The 14,251-nt window shown below is 41.1% G+C and overlaps 1 protein-coding gene across 1 annotated transcript; it reads right to left on the bottom strand.

The window, feature by feature from the left end:
• Window positions 1–1,253: 1,253 nt before the first annotated feature.
• PNN (pinin, desmosome associated protein) lies at window positions 1,254–10,234 on the bottom strand. The gene is made up of 9 exons (XM_036281502.1): window positions 10,045–10,234; window positions 9,291–9,362; window positions 8,840–8,908; window positions 7,744–7,816; window positions 7,535–7,629; window positions 7,289–7,364; window positions 4,603–4,758; window positions 4,387–4,525; window positions 1,254–3,687 (listed from the first exon to the last, which is right to left on the bottom strand). Exons 1-9 carry the CDS (start codon window positions 10,155–10,157, stop codon window positions 2,333–2,335), a joined length of 2,148 nt encoding a protein of 715 aa, XP_036137395.1. The 5' UTR covers window positions 10,158–10,234; the 3' UTR covers window positions 1,254–2,332.
• Between the last annotated feature and the right edge of the window lie 4,017 nt (window positions 10,235–14,251).

Below are 14,251 nucleotides of genomic sequence, written 5' to 3'. Positions count from 1 at the left end.
ATCATTTTGGATTCATAAAATAAGTACTTTAAAATGTACCATCCTCCCCTCTTTCATAAAGATCTAATTTTTAGAGAGAGGGACAGACAGGGACACATTGATGTGAAAGCAGAACATCAATTGCTTGCCTCCTACATGCCCTTTACCAGGGATCAAACCCACAATCTGAGCATGTGTCCTGACCAGGAATTGAACTGGCAATCTTTTGGTGCGTGAGATGATGCCCAACTGAGCCACCCTGGCCAGTGAGGTTTGTCATCCTTTTAAGTGGTTATCTTTTCCTCATCATGGCACAGGAAAAAAATTTATACAATAGTGCCCCCGCATCTGTGATTTGTTACCTGTAGTCAATAGGGGTCAAAATAGTAAATGGCAAGGGATAACCTGAAATGAGTGATTACATTCATGTTTTTTATTGAGAGAAACATCGATGAGAGAGAACATCTACTGGCTCCCTCCTGCATGCCCCACACTGGGAATCATACTGGTGACCTCTTGGTGCATGGGTCGATGCTCAACCACTGAGCCACAGCGGCCAGGCTATATAACCTTTATTATAGTATATTAATTCTTCTATTTTTGCATCACTGTTAATCTTTTTTCCTTTCTTGATTTTAGAGAGGAAGATAGAAATATTGTTTAGCTGCCTCCTGCAAGCCCCACACTGGGGATTTGGCTCACAACCTGGGCATGTCTTGACCAGGAATCAAACCTGCGACCTCTTGGAGTATGTGTCAACGCTCAACCACTGAGCCACACTGGCCAGACAGTTAATCTCTTACTGTGCCAAACTTACAAACTTCTGTTTCCATAGGGAAAAAACAGTATACACAGGGTTTGATGCTATCCATGTTTCAGGCATCTACTGGGGAGTCTTGGAAACATATCCCATATAGATCAGGGGGAAATACTTCCTGCTGGAGACAGTGAAAATCCCTGGATGAATATCTTGGAGGAAACAATTGTCCCAGGGATGCAGGTAGCTAGCTAGCTTCACAGTTGGAGTTCTGTTCATTTACTGTGTATTACTCCAAGAAAGGATTTTTTAAGAATTATTTCTTTTAACATGTTCAGTTACATTTATACAATGCTGGAAATGCTTGGGGATGTTTTCACTGTTACCATTTACTTGTCAGAGGAAGACATAAGGAATATTCAAAGTCAAACCTACAGCCAGTCTGTTAAATTATGAATTCAAAAAAAGACCATTTGCAGCTCTCTTGTATAAAGCATCAAAAAGTTAATACAAGTACTAGTCTTAAGCAGTCACACAAATCTAAGCCACATTTATTTGCACACATAATGGGCAACAGATACTCCAAATTCATACAAATTTATAAAACAACAAAGTTAATAATCACTTGGTACACTTGTGTTATCTTGTTTACAGATTCAAGTGTAGATGAACTTCCTTTATTTTGTAAACTTTCATACAATACTTAAACAAAAATTCCTGATAACACTTATTGGCATGTTTCAGTTAGAACCAACACAAAAGTTAAGACAAGACCACAAACTCAAAAACCAAGTTTTCTACCTCCCTCCCCTGGAAAGAAGTGATTATTTTAACAGATGTATATGCTGTATCACAAAAGAAACAATGAGGACAAAAGAATGTCGTTCCCATAATTGTGAAGAAAATGCCAACCAAATCATACTGTTTTAATTTATCTACCAAAGATATGGTGTAAATATGAGAAACAGGGAAATGCTTAGATTAAAATAACAAGGGAAATTTTAGTAAATCATCTTAAAAACAAACTATGCCCCGCCCAAAAGCTGCAAAGATCCGACTTTGACAACTCAAAATAAATGTCTAAGACAAATAAAAGTGAGGAAACCTTCAAAAACATTCTAATAATGTTCAGTATCTAGTGATAAAAGCTGAAAATGCTATCAAGAGGATATTTATTATACAAGTGTTGAGAACATCCCAGAACTAATGAGAGAAATGCATATTTATTTCTACAAAAGCAACATATGATACAGAATTAGAAGGGAACAGACTTAAAGATTTACCTATTAAAATATACAGATTCTTACTGAAGAGTATAGGATATTTAAAAAAGATGACAAGGGATGTTAATCTTTTTTTATTATTATTATTTTTACATATTCTGGAACCTCACATAATTTTGATAAATAACTCTTACAAAATTATGCAAAAAGTACAAGAATGTCTGGTAAACAAACAGTCTGTATTTTCCAAAAAGATATTTTTACAACATGCAATTCTTAAGGCAGCATCCTCCTTACAAGGAAAGGTAATCCTTTTACTCATCAAGAAATCTTCTGCTGCAAAGAATAGGCAAAGAAAGCCTGGCTTCTTCCATTAACGCCTTTTGTCTTTCCTGTCTGATTTTCGGTCTCTTTCACTTCTTGAAGATCTTTTGCCTGATCGACTACTCTCTGATATAGACCTCTTTCTGTCAGACCGTGAATTCTTATCCTTTGATCCTTTTGTATCTCTACTACTGCCACCTTTTGAAGATTTGTGACTCCTTTCTAGTCCCGATGTATCCCTTCGCTTCCGATCCACACTCCTTCTGTGCTTTCTATCTCTATTATGTCCCCGGCCCCTACTCCGACTTCTACTCTCACTACTACTAGTAGTGCTGCTGCTACTGTCTCTGCTGCTGCTGCCACTTGTACTGGAGCTGCTACTGGAACTACTTCGACTACTACTACTTCCACTACTGGAACTGCTTCCACTGCTACTACTTGTTGAACTGCTACTAGAACTACTGCTGCTGCTGCTCCGACTTCTACTCTTGCTTGTTTTATTTCTAGCTCGACCTCTACTTCTGCTCCTGGTTTTGGTTTTGGATTTGCTCTCCGGATGTACTGTCAAGACTGGCTCTACTGTCACTTCAGTGAGTTTTACAGATCCTATAGAAAACTCCTTCCTCTCAGGTAGTAAATGCCCTTGCTCCTGAATATTCTGAGGTGATGACTGTAAAGCAGCTAATGGCAGAGTCTCAGGTTGAGAGAGAGGCTGGGGCTGGAGTACTGGCTGGGACTGAGACTGGGGCTGAGGCTGAGGCAGGGGCTGAGGCTGAGCCATAGGCTCAGTTTGGGGCTCAGATTCTTTCTCTTCTTTGTCCTCAGGCTCATTTTCCATTTCTAGAGCATTAGCATTCTCTTTCACAGGAGAAAGAGACTTACATTCTTTATCTGGCTCAACTTCAAATTCCATTTCTGGCTCCAATTCCTTGTTAGTTTCATTTTCTGAAGGTTCTACACTTTCAACTTGACTAGTTTCCATTACCTCCTGCTCAGCAATTACATTTTTGACACTCTCCACCATTTCTAGCACATCCATAACTTCCTCAGGCTGACTATCCTGCTGCTTCTCACTTTCCCTTACCTCAGTTTCCTCTTCCATCTTAACCTCCATTTCCTGTTTTTGTTCCTCCTCCTCCTGTTCTTTCTCTGCATCACTATGAACTATACTTATTTCCTTTTCCTCTTCCTCTCCTGCTTCCTCTATTTCTACATCATTGTGCTGATTACCTGTCTCCTCCAACTCTTCCTCTCGCTGAGCCACCTTACCCTCTTCTTGTTCCGCCTTCTGTTCTTCATTACGCACCACTTGATGCTCTTTTTCCTTCATTGATTGTCTTCTAGGCCTAGCCTCCATTTTATTTATTTGTTCTGCAAATTCGATGCGTCTACCTTCAAATAAAGCTAAAGGATAAAAATTTACATGGGTAAAATTTACTATGATTAAGAAAATTCAGCTATAATTTGACATCTAACCACAAACTGTCACTGAGCTTTATCTAAATGTCTTTTTGTAAAGAAATTATGACAAAAGACTAATTATGGCAAACAAGTAGTTATGCACTGACATAAAATGACAAAAGCAATGATTTACCGGAAACATACCTAAAAAGAAATTAGTCGCAAGCAAAACTACATATTATCTACACGACACTCTTGCCATTTAACTTTATGCTAGAAGACAAAACTCACTTCAAATAATGTTTTATTGCATTATGCATTAATTTTTCTGATCCTAAGGAGAAATAATCTAATCACCATCTTAACAGTGCTCCCCCTCTATGGACTACACTGATATTCTGACGTTCACTTTTCCTTGCTTCATTGGTTTTTATAACTAGCTATTAAAAATTATCAAGCAAAAAGAAGCTGTATCACGCAACTGCATAATATATACACATTACTAAGCACCGCCTACAAAATTTGAATATTTTTGGTTAAACTCCATCATGAAACAAATGCTCCTGTACTCCAAATACATTAGCATCTGATTTTAAAAATCAATGATTAAATCACAACTGTTATAGAAAACAAATATGTATGTGTGAGTGTATGACCTTACCCTTTAATAATATTTCAATGCATCTCTTCATGCGCACTTACCATTCATTTTTCTCTGTGACTCTTCTATTAGTTTTTGGGTAGCTGGACACATTCTTCCAGGAATATAGAACAAATGGGGCTTTGTCTTAGTTCTTATGTATTTAATTATCTTGGCATTATGCTCATTCCATTCTTCTTGCTAAAGAAAAGGTAAAAGGTCAGTGCTTTTATAAACATGAAGAATCACCAATATTAGAATTCCAAAATACTACTTACCAGCTGCGCAAGCTCAACCTTCTGTTCCAAAAGCCGCAATTCTGTCTGTTTAGCACGCCTCTCTTCAAACAGTTCTCTCCTCTCATTTTCAACCTGCTTTCTCTCTTCTTCTGCCTGCACTTCAAGTTTTTGTTCAATTTCCTGGCGTCTCTTTTGCTAAGGATAAATAATGAACTTTAAAATCTTATTACATATGCTGATGTGAAACATCATAATTTTACTAAGTTATCTGCATGTTTCACATCTGCAATTCAAGTTACCAACTAATTCAAATTTAGCACTACTTAGCATTTGAGATTGACTGAAATTACTCTTTCAGGACATGGGAACTGAAGCTTTTTTAAAAAACACAGAAGCCATCACTTCTCGCATTTATTTATTCATTCATTTAAATCCTAACCTGAGGACACTTTTCCATTTATCCTTAGATAGAGTAGGAGGGAGAGAGAGAGAGAAACATCACTGCCTCCAACAAGGGCGAACAGGGCCAGGGACTCAACCACAGCTGAGGCATGTGCCCTTGACTGGAATCGAAACCAAGACTCTTTGGTCCAAGGTCCGATACATTAACTGCTGAGCAAAACCAGCCAGGGCAGGACAGAAGCCTTTTCATGTGAAAATCTAAGTTTTCAAGCCATTAGCCAACAGTATTAGTAACTGTTCTATTCAAACATGATTTTTAAGTAAAGTTCATAAATTAACCACAAAAAACAATCTTTATAGGTTGTTTTCAGTTATTCTTTCTAAATAAAATTTGACAGACGTGATGTCCTAATGAAATAACTAGTCACTTTCCATCTATTAAAAAATCCTTACTTGCCCTGGCCGGTTTGGCTCAGCGGTTGGAGCGTCGGCCTGCGGTAGAGAGACCCGGGTTCGGTTCCCGCTAAGGGCACATACCTCGGTTGCAGTTTGACCCCAGCCCTGATTGGTCGTGCGGGTGGCAGCCACTCGATGTGTCCCTTCACGTCGATGTTTCTCTCTCTCTTCCTCTCTCTCCCTCCCGCTCTATCTGAACAAAAATGAAAAATAAAAAATCCTTACTCTTGCCCTGGCTGGTCTGGCTGAGCGGTGAGAGCGTTGGCCTGCGCTCCGGAGACCCAGGTTCGGTTCCCACTAAGGGCACATACCTTGGTTGCAGTTTGTTCCCGGCCCCGGTTGGGTCAGAGCCGTATGGGAGGCAGAGGCAGCCACTCGATGTGTCCTTTTCACGTTGATGTTTCTCTCTCTCTCTCCCTCCCTCCCACTCTATCTGAACAAAAGAAATGGAAAAATGTCCTCGGGTGAAGATAAAAACAAAACAAAAAAAACCCCCTTATTCTTCACATTAAAATGCCTTTAAGCCTTTAAAAGCTGTAATAAGTTTATTAATCTCCTATAACTGAATTCTTTTTTCCCTTTCCACTACAAGTTGTCCCCTAAGCAGCAGTAATTCCACAGACACAATTTTGTAGCTTCAGCAAAATAAAAACTTCTAGAAAGCTGATACAGTTAAATAAACTGTGGAGGGCAGTAAACATTTATGCTTTTGCTTCTGAGTGCTAAGTATTGCCCCTGAGTCTGTAAAGAAGTTCAAAAAAATAGAATTACTGAACTAGTACCAATGAGCTCAACTTCCTTGTTGAAGAAAATGCACTTTAAGGCCTAAGGAATAAAGGCACTTGTTCAAGACCATGAAATGAGCTTGTTTAGAGCTTAAACCAGAGCTCAGGTTCTCCTGAGTCACAGACCACTGTTCTTTGCACTACAAAGAAGGTCACGCAATTACTTCACCGCACCTTAAGAAAAGACTGGTTAGTGTGACTCAGTGGACTGAGTATCATCCCATGGACTGAGAAGTCCTGGTTCCATTCCTGGTCAGGGCACATGCCCGGGTTTCGGGCTCAATTCCTAGTAAGGGACGTGTGGGAGGCAGCCAATCAATTTTTCTCTTACATAGATGTGTTTCCCTCTCACAGAGATGTTTCTCTCTCTCTCTCAAAAATAACAAAAAACAATAAAAATCTATTTAAAAAAAAAAAAGATAAAGACTGGTTGACAAGTTAATAACTCCAAAAAATCTTGTTTTTCCTTGGCTTCATTTCAGGCTTGCAATTAAATTTTAAGAGAGCCTTTGGCTCTTTTTATAAACATCCTGGCCGGTTTGGCTCAGAGGTTAGAGCGTTGGCCTGAGGACCAGAATCCCGGGTTCTATTCCTCCTAAGGACACGTCCCTTAGTTGCAGTTTGTTCCAGTTGGGGTGGTGTGGGTGGCGTGGCAACCACTCGATGTGTCTCTCTCACGTCGACGTTTCTCTCTCTCTCTTCCGCCCTCTCTCTGAAGATAAATGCAAAAAATGTCCTGGGGTGAGGATAAAAAGTAAAAATAAAAACATAAACATAAACAACTGCCCTGGCCAGTTTGGCTCAGCGGTTAGAGCGTTGGCCTGCGGTCCCCGCTAAGGGCACTTATCTCGGTTACAGTTTATCCCCGGCCCTGGATGGGTCGTGCGGGTGGAAGCCACTCGATGTGTCCCTTTCACATCGATGTTTCTCTCTTTTCCTCTCTTTCCTTTCCACTCTGTCTGAACAAAAAAATGGAAAAATGTCCTCAGGTAATGATAACAAAACAAAACAAAAAACCATAAACAACCACTCTGATAACATAAGTAAAGGAAGCAAATAAAAAAAATGGCATCAATAAATACCCTTTCAGTAGCAACAGTGGATTCTTGTTTAAATTTCTGAAGGGTGCCCATCAACAAGCCAAATATTCGCCGGTTCCTAAAAAAAAAAAAAAAGAAAGAAAATTCAATTTCAATAAATTCTACTTCATTTAAACCTGTCATTTCCTAAAAAGAAGCATAACATAGGCATTTGGACACCTGCTTAAATTTTCTTAAAATTCCATTATCTGACAAGAGATTTCCCCCCACAGAAGTCACAAGAGTTACCTTTGCTTTCCCTTTTCGTCCATATTTTGATCCTGGATAAGGTCTCTCCGTGTGCGCTCTTTGGAGGTAGCTACAACTGAAGACTGCAAAGCTGGCTACAGTAGAAAACAAAATCTCAGTAATTTAACAAGCATATGGGTAGTACTCTTTAAAATGTTGTAAGATGAAAATATTAAACTCATTCCCTAAATTCTTTTAACCTCCATTACCTTTTTAACATCATCATCCTCTGGGTCGCTTTCTTGGCGTGATTCTCTCCGTGTCCGACGCTCCCCGCCCAGCCTGTCATAGGAAAGATAATTTAAATAATCACTACAGAATTTGACTTAAGTGCACGACTAGGGTAAATAACTATTTTTTTCTAAGGACTTATTTCCAAAAACCTCATTCTACCAGTCCCCATCCTATTTTACTCTTTCCTCCAATAGTGAAAGGATAAAACATATCACCAATGCCCAATCTAGACTTTGATTTTGTTTCTCAAACTGGTTAAGTTTTTGCAGCAAATGATAGAAAAGAGGAGCACATTCACTATTTTCTTAATCATTTCTCTCACTACCTTTATTTTGGTAATACAGTATTTGTTATCATTAGTGAAGAACTAACTGAATTTTGAGGAATAGTGTATGTCTCAGTGACCAAAAGTAACCACACAGAATTGTGTGATCATAAATTCCTATCTGGGCAGGCCATGGCTGGTAGTCATGTCCCACGTCTACAGTTTCCTTAGCAAAGGTCAAGCTTTACCTCAACTGAACTCTGTCCACCACTCGCACGCATCTAGGATGACATACTTTTGAAATGACAGAGTAATCTTGTTTTCTAGACCCCTTGAAGGCACAACCAGAAGCTCCACGTCACAATACCTTGTTGTTATTGTCACCTTGTTCCCACATACCGCCTCTATGTACTGTATATGTTAACCAACCATCCTGTACCCACCAATGTAAAAGAAGTGCCTCTCCATTTTGCTTTTTATCTAATCCTAGAGATTTCCCTGCTTTGCTTTCTCCAATCTCTTTAATCTATTATCAGTGGATTCACATAACCCTCCTTATGTCTCCTCCTTTTATTCCAATGTATTCATTAAGATGCAAAACTGCCCTTCACCAAACATTTTCTCAATCCACTGAGATTTTGCTTCCAGGCACGTACTCAAATTTTAGCTCAAATAAACTCTTATAAAACTTTCCTATGGGCTGGACATTATTTCATCAATGAAACAATATTTATTAAATATTTTCATTTATTTGTTACCATAAATACAAAAATAAGTATGCCATCAGAATCTTTTTTTCAACATACCTACTGACTGCCCCTTCAAGGTCTCTCTGTTTGGCTGGGGGTCCTCCTCCACTATCTGAGAATCCACGCCTGCGATTGAAAATGTCCAACACAAAGCATTTGAAATGTAAGATAAACGATATCTCCATTTACCAAGATAATTTAACCTTTCAAATATCCTTCCAATCAAAAGAGCTTTAAATGGACACTCACTCCAAGATGCTTTTATAGCATTTTTTAAAAACTACAGGAATAAATTAAATGTACACAAAACCGGTACAGTTAATATATGGTTTCAGCCTCCAGTTTTGCATGTAAATGAAGTTCCATGATAACTCAAGAAATTACAGCTTTAAATACAAACATTTTTAACATTGGTTCTGCCACGACTTTTGTTTAGAAAGAAATATTAATTTAGTATAAAAAGCACCAGGAGTCTTAGCGTATGAGTTAAGTCCTAAGGAAATCTTACCTCAGCAATAAACTACCACGTCCTCTACCTCCACCAGGACCAGAAAGGGCCAGCAATCTGGCTTGGATGGGCCTACGGAACATTTACAAGTCAGTGCAAATACCGTACGTGGACAGATCTAACGTATTTCATTCAAAGGTGAGACTAATCCTAAGGAGAAAACACCCAGGGAAGTTCTAAAGACAGACCAAAGCCACGTGTTTGAAAAAGGGCAGGAAGAACGATTTTATTTACGTTCCTTTACTATTTTACTTTAACTTCCTTATTCTTCCAAGACCAATTATCACACAAATCCCACTGACCGCGACGGTGAACACACTTGGATCAGTTGCTAATCTCGCCAACCCCAAGGAAACTGCACGTGGACAAGAGTCTGGAAGCGAGGGGGCAAACCGTGTCCCGGAAGGGTCGCCGGGGCAGCCTGGGCCGGGTGGTCGTCGGCGGGGGAAGGGGCTTTGTGCTGCAGTTCCGGGCCTGCAGAGCAAGGCGGGAATCGGCAGTCCCGGCCTTGCCACAGGCCTGGGAGCCGTCCGGCGCACCCAGGCCCCGCTCTCCTTGCTCACGCACCGGAGCCCGGGGACCTACGGCGGGAGCCCTGGAGACTCTCCATCTCACCGAAGACTCGGTTCGATAGCCGCCCCGGGAAGAGGCCTCGATATTACAGCCTTCTCATAGCGGGCCGCCCTCCCCGCCCCCCATTCGACCTGACTTGAGGGCTGCCTCTCGGAACCGACATTTCTCATCCGGCCCTTACCTCACGTCATTCGGATCCCGCCCGGTGAGCTTGCGAATATTCTCATCCACGTTCTTTAGGCTCTCTTTGGCCTTTTCTAACTGCTCCTGCAAAGTTCTCACTGCGACCGCCATCTTCTCCCTGCAGCAGGCTTCGAGACTGCTCCACAGGCCGCGCCAAGCTGTGTCGCGCCGCGAGACGCGAGAGGACTGACGGCTGGGCTCAGCCAATGACCGCAGCCGTTGCTTTTGGCCTCAACCATTCGCAACCGGAAGGGGGGGAATCAGCCGGCATTTGAGATTCTGAGCCAATGAAAAGTCCGCCTGCCGGTCCCTCCCACCCCAAGTAGCTGCGGGTGGCTGGGCTCGCTTCTAGCGCAGACCCGGGGCGGGATTGTGAGTCCTTGGGTCCTCAGAGACGCGGCCTCGCGGGCTGGCTCTCCAGGAGAGGAGCGCGGAGTTTTGCAGCCCTTTTAACCTGTTCTACGACGTGCTTTACGCGGTTTTAGCCACCTAATCACGTCAAAGTGGGTCGGAGGCGAGTCTATTCTCCCACTCCCCATCAGTGATTAGAGTAGGAAAGGGTGCGGCCGTTCTGTTGGTGCGCATGCCCAGAGTGTGGCATGGAGCAGGCTTCCTCGGATTAGCAGAGGAAAGCACAGAATGAAGCAACAGGAAAAGTCATTAATCGTAATAGCTAACAGTTATTTGGGGGGACACTGTGAAACGCTTTACATGCCTTATGCCTCCCCAAAGCTTTAATAAAATGCTTGCTTTTCCTGATAAGAAAACTGAGTCTTGGGGATACTGTTAACTAACTGTCCCTAGGTCTTGCCAGCCTAGGATCACAGTCGGATCAGACCCTGTGCAAGGCTGTACTAGAGGAAAAAAGCGACGAGACAAATGAGGCAGACATTAGCCTCTACACCTTGCCCAGAGCTAGTTAGCTTAAGATGTGATCCAGGGAGAGGTGCTGGGTATGTGTGTGTGTGTGTGTGTGTGTGTGTGTGTGAAAGAGAGAGAGATTGTTGTCCAACTTCTGGTTCGGCTCTAACTGCATCAGAAATATATTTGCAAACTATAGCTCAGCATTTTCTCACAGAAACAATGCTACGAAAAACCTTTGGATTCTCGTTTTCCAACTGTCAGCCAGGCATCCTCATAGCACTGAGCATTAGCAGGCAACTGCATTTAACTCCAGGTCCCATTTTAATTGACCCAACCTTTAAATGCTCCTATGATGTATAAACAGTAACCTAGGCTCTGAGGATAAATCCTAGAACAAGGTAGCTGTGGTTCCTGCTTCCTGGAGTTTATAAACTCCTCAGGGGGCAAAGATCATTCAAGTACTCATTCATTCAACAAATATTTAGTGAATGCCTGTTATGTGCCAGACGCTATGCCAAGAAGTTACATGCATCAGTGTACAATAAAGGTCTCTAACCTCAAGGAACTTGGGAACAGAAAGAGTGTGGAGACAGGACAAAGTAAATTATGTAGTGTGTTAGTGAAAGAAAGAATATGCTACCTCAAAATGTACCAGTTTGGCATATGAATTATTTTGAGGTGAATGCAATTAAGACTCAGCAGACTTAAGAAAAACTTTTACCTCTCTCTAACAACCTAAAATAATTTAGTTAGGGGGCCTGGGCCAGAAAGAGATATTATCAGAGTTCATTTTTCTTTCTTTTTTAAAAATAAAATTTATTGGGTGGCATTGGTTAATAAGATTATGTTGCAAGTGTACAGTATTATAGTACATAACCTGAGAGTGAACATTTTATCTGAAAGGCTTACCTGAATGGCAGGGCAAACATCTGATTACCAAACACCTGCTCTTTTTCCTGTGAATTGTCCTCCCATTTGAAGCCCCAGGTCCCTGTCCCATTCCTTAGCTAAGGGCAGCATATAAACTTCAATTACCTAACTGCCTTTGGGGTCTCAGATTTTTATGGAGCTCCCATATTCATGAAATTAAATTTATTTTTCTCCTGTTAATCTGTTTTATGCAGCTTATTTATTAAACCAGCCAACAAACCTAGGAAGGTAGAAGGAAAACTTTTCCACCCCAACATTAGAAACAGAGAAGTGCTATTGAAGAAAGAGGAAGTAAAGCTAGGTAAGAAGGACGAGGGTTGATTATTTCTTTCTGATTATGAGCATACTTGGTCTCATTGATCCGTATTACAATCCCATGTTACAGGCAGTACATGAACCAGGAGAACGTGGTAACAGTAGATCCTAACACCAAATAGAAGTGTTTCTGTGAGAAAATGCTTTTAGAGTTAACCAAAACCAGGATTATTCCAGTTTCCAAAGGATCTATTACTTGGATCCTACACAATTTAACATCATCTGCTTTATGTGGGGAGTGAAATGCTGTGTTCAACATTTAGTAGGTGCTCAATAAATGTTTCCCTTCTATATTCCAAAATAGTCTAAGAACTCCATGTTATTGTAGTTTGAGAAATCAACCTTAATAAGTTGGTCAGTTGCTTCCTCTTCCACCTTAGTGGTGAGCTTGGATTCATCCTGTTCTTTGATGGTGGCGATAAAGAAAGAATGCAACTGGGATATAAAGGACCTGGCTTCACATATGGGGAATTTTAGTTCTGGAAACATTAGGATTATGGTTTCAAAATTACACTCTTTAGTGTTTTTCAAAAGCTTAGGTGGAAATTTTTTTTTTTAATCCTCATCCAAGGACATTTTTCCATTTTTTGCTCAGATAGAATGGGAGGGGGAGAGAGAGAAACATCGACTGAAAGGGACACATCGAGTGGCTGCCTCCTGCAAGACCCAACCAGGGCTGGGGACAAACTGCAACAGAGGTACGTGCCCTTAGTAGGAACCAAACCTGGGTCTCTCTGGACTGCAGGCTGACACTCTAACCGCTGAACCAAACTGGTCAAGGCTTAGGTGGAACTTGTTTTATGTGATGATCAAATAAATGGATCCAACCCTGCTGGTGTGGCTCAGTGGTTGAGTGTCAACCCATGCACCAAGAGGTCACAGGTTTGATTCCCAGTCAGGGCACATGCCCAGGTTGTGGGTCCAATCCCCAGTGGGGGTCATTCAGGAGGCAGCCAGTCAATGTTCTCTCTCATCGATGTTTTTCTCTCTCTCTTCCTCTCCCTCTCTCTCTAAAATCAATAAAGAAAAAAGTAATAATAAATAGTAAACTGATCCAAGCACTAGAAAAATTTTTTTACCACAATCCCAAATATGGAACAAGATCTTAAATTCCTACCGCTCGCAGTTTGAACATACTTATCAAGGATATTAAAAAAAAAAAAAAAAAAAATTCCTGTGAAAGGATATGAAGAGTTGAGAGGTTGTTAAGAATGAGAAAACTTGCCCTGACAGGTTTGGCTCAACAGTTAGAGCGTCAGCCGGCTGGCCAGAGAGACCCAGGTTCGGTTCCCTCTAAGGGCTCGTGCCTGGATTGCAGTTTGTCCCCAGCCCTGGTTGGGTCATGTGAGTGGCAACCACTCGATGTGTCCCTTTCACGTTGATGTTTCTCTCTCTCTCTCTCTCCCTCCACTCTATCTGAACAAAATATGGAAAAAATGTCCTCGGGTGAGGATTTAAAAAAAAAAATCACTGTCATGCAAAAAAGAATGAGAAAACTCAGTATGTTCATTTTGGGGAAGCAATTAATGAATTGGAAACAAATCTGCTTTGCCAATTATTAAGGAAAGAACTAATCACATGTTAAGCAACACGTTCAAGCCAGATTTGCCAAATTTCAGAGATGCATACATCTAACGTTGTATTTGCCCCTCCGTAGTGGTTTCACATCTGTCATAAATTATTATGAACTCCAGCCCATCATGACGTTGCTCTTCTGAAGTCTTTAACACTTTTTCTATCACCTAATCCTCTGATTAATTTGTGTTTTCTGGTCCAAGAATATCATGTTCTTTGCTTACTCCGTTGCCTCTCACACCCTCGTTGGCGACCAAAATGGATTTCAGTCTTTTTGCATACCTAGGCTGGCTTAAACAATATGGATTGGGATAATTTCTCAATACTACTAAAATTTATAGCCTGAAAAAGTATGACTTATTCACTCTTTTTACAATTTTACCTACTGAACACTGGCAGGAAGTGGGAGCTTCTGATGAAGCGGACAGACAGTCTTGCTGCTTCATCTGACTCCTAGAAAATTCACAGAGACGGCGGTGGGAGCCCCTGGCGTCTTCACACTGCTCCAGTCCCAACCCCGA

This window comes from Molossus molossus, unplaced genomic scaffold (assembly GCF_014108415.1).
Source record: "Molossus molossus isolate mMolMol1 unplaced genomic scaffold, mMolMol1.p scaffold_m16_p_1, whole genome shotgun sequence".
Lineage (NCBI taxonomy): Eukaryota > Metazoa > Chordata > Mammalia > Chiroptera > Molossidae > Molossus > Molossus molossus.
Note: the sequence above shows the minus strand (reverse complement) of the source record. Positions and strands in the feature narration are given on the sequence as shown.

Bases quoted from the DNA above. Each gene is read 5' to 3' on its own strand.
- PNN (XM_036281502.1), bottom strand. From the start codon at position 10,157: ATGGCGGTCGCAGTGAGAACTTTGCAGGAGCAGTTAGAAAAGGCCAAA. The intron at 8,909-9,290 runs GTAAGATTTCCT...TTTCAATCGCAG, and splicing joins CGTGGTAGTTTATTGCTGAG to GCGTGGATTCTCAGATAGTG. The intron at 7,365-7,534 runs GTAACTCTTGTG...TTTTTTTTTTAG, and splicing joins GACGAAAAGGGAAAGCAAAG to GAACCGGCGAATATTTGGCT.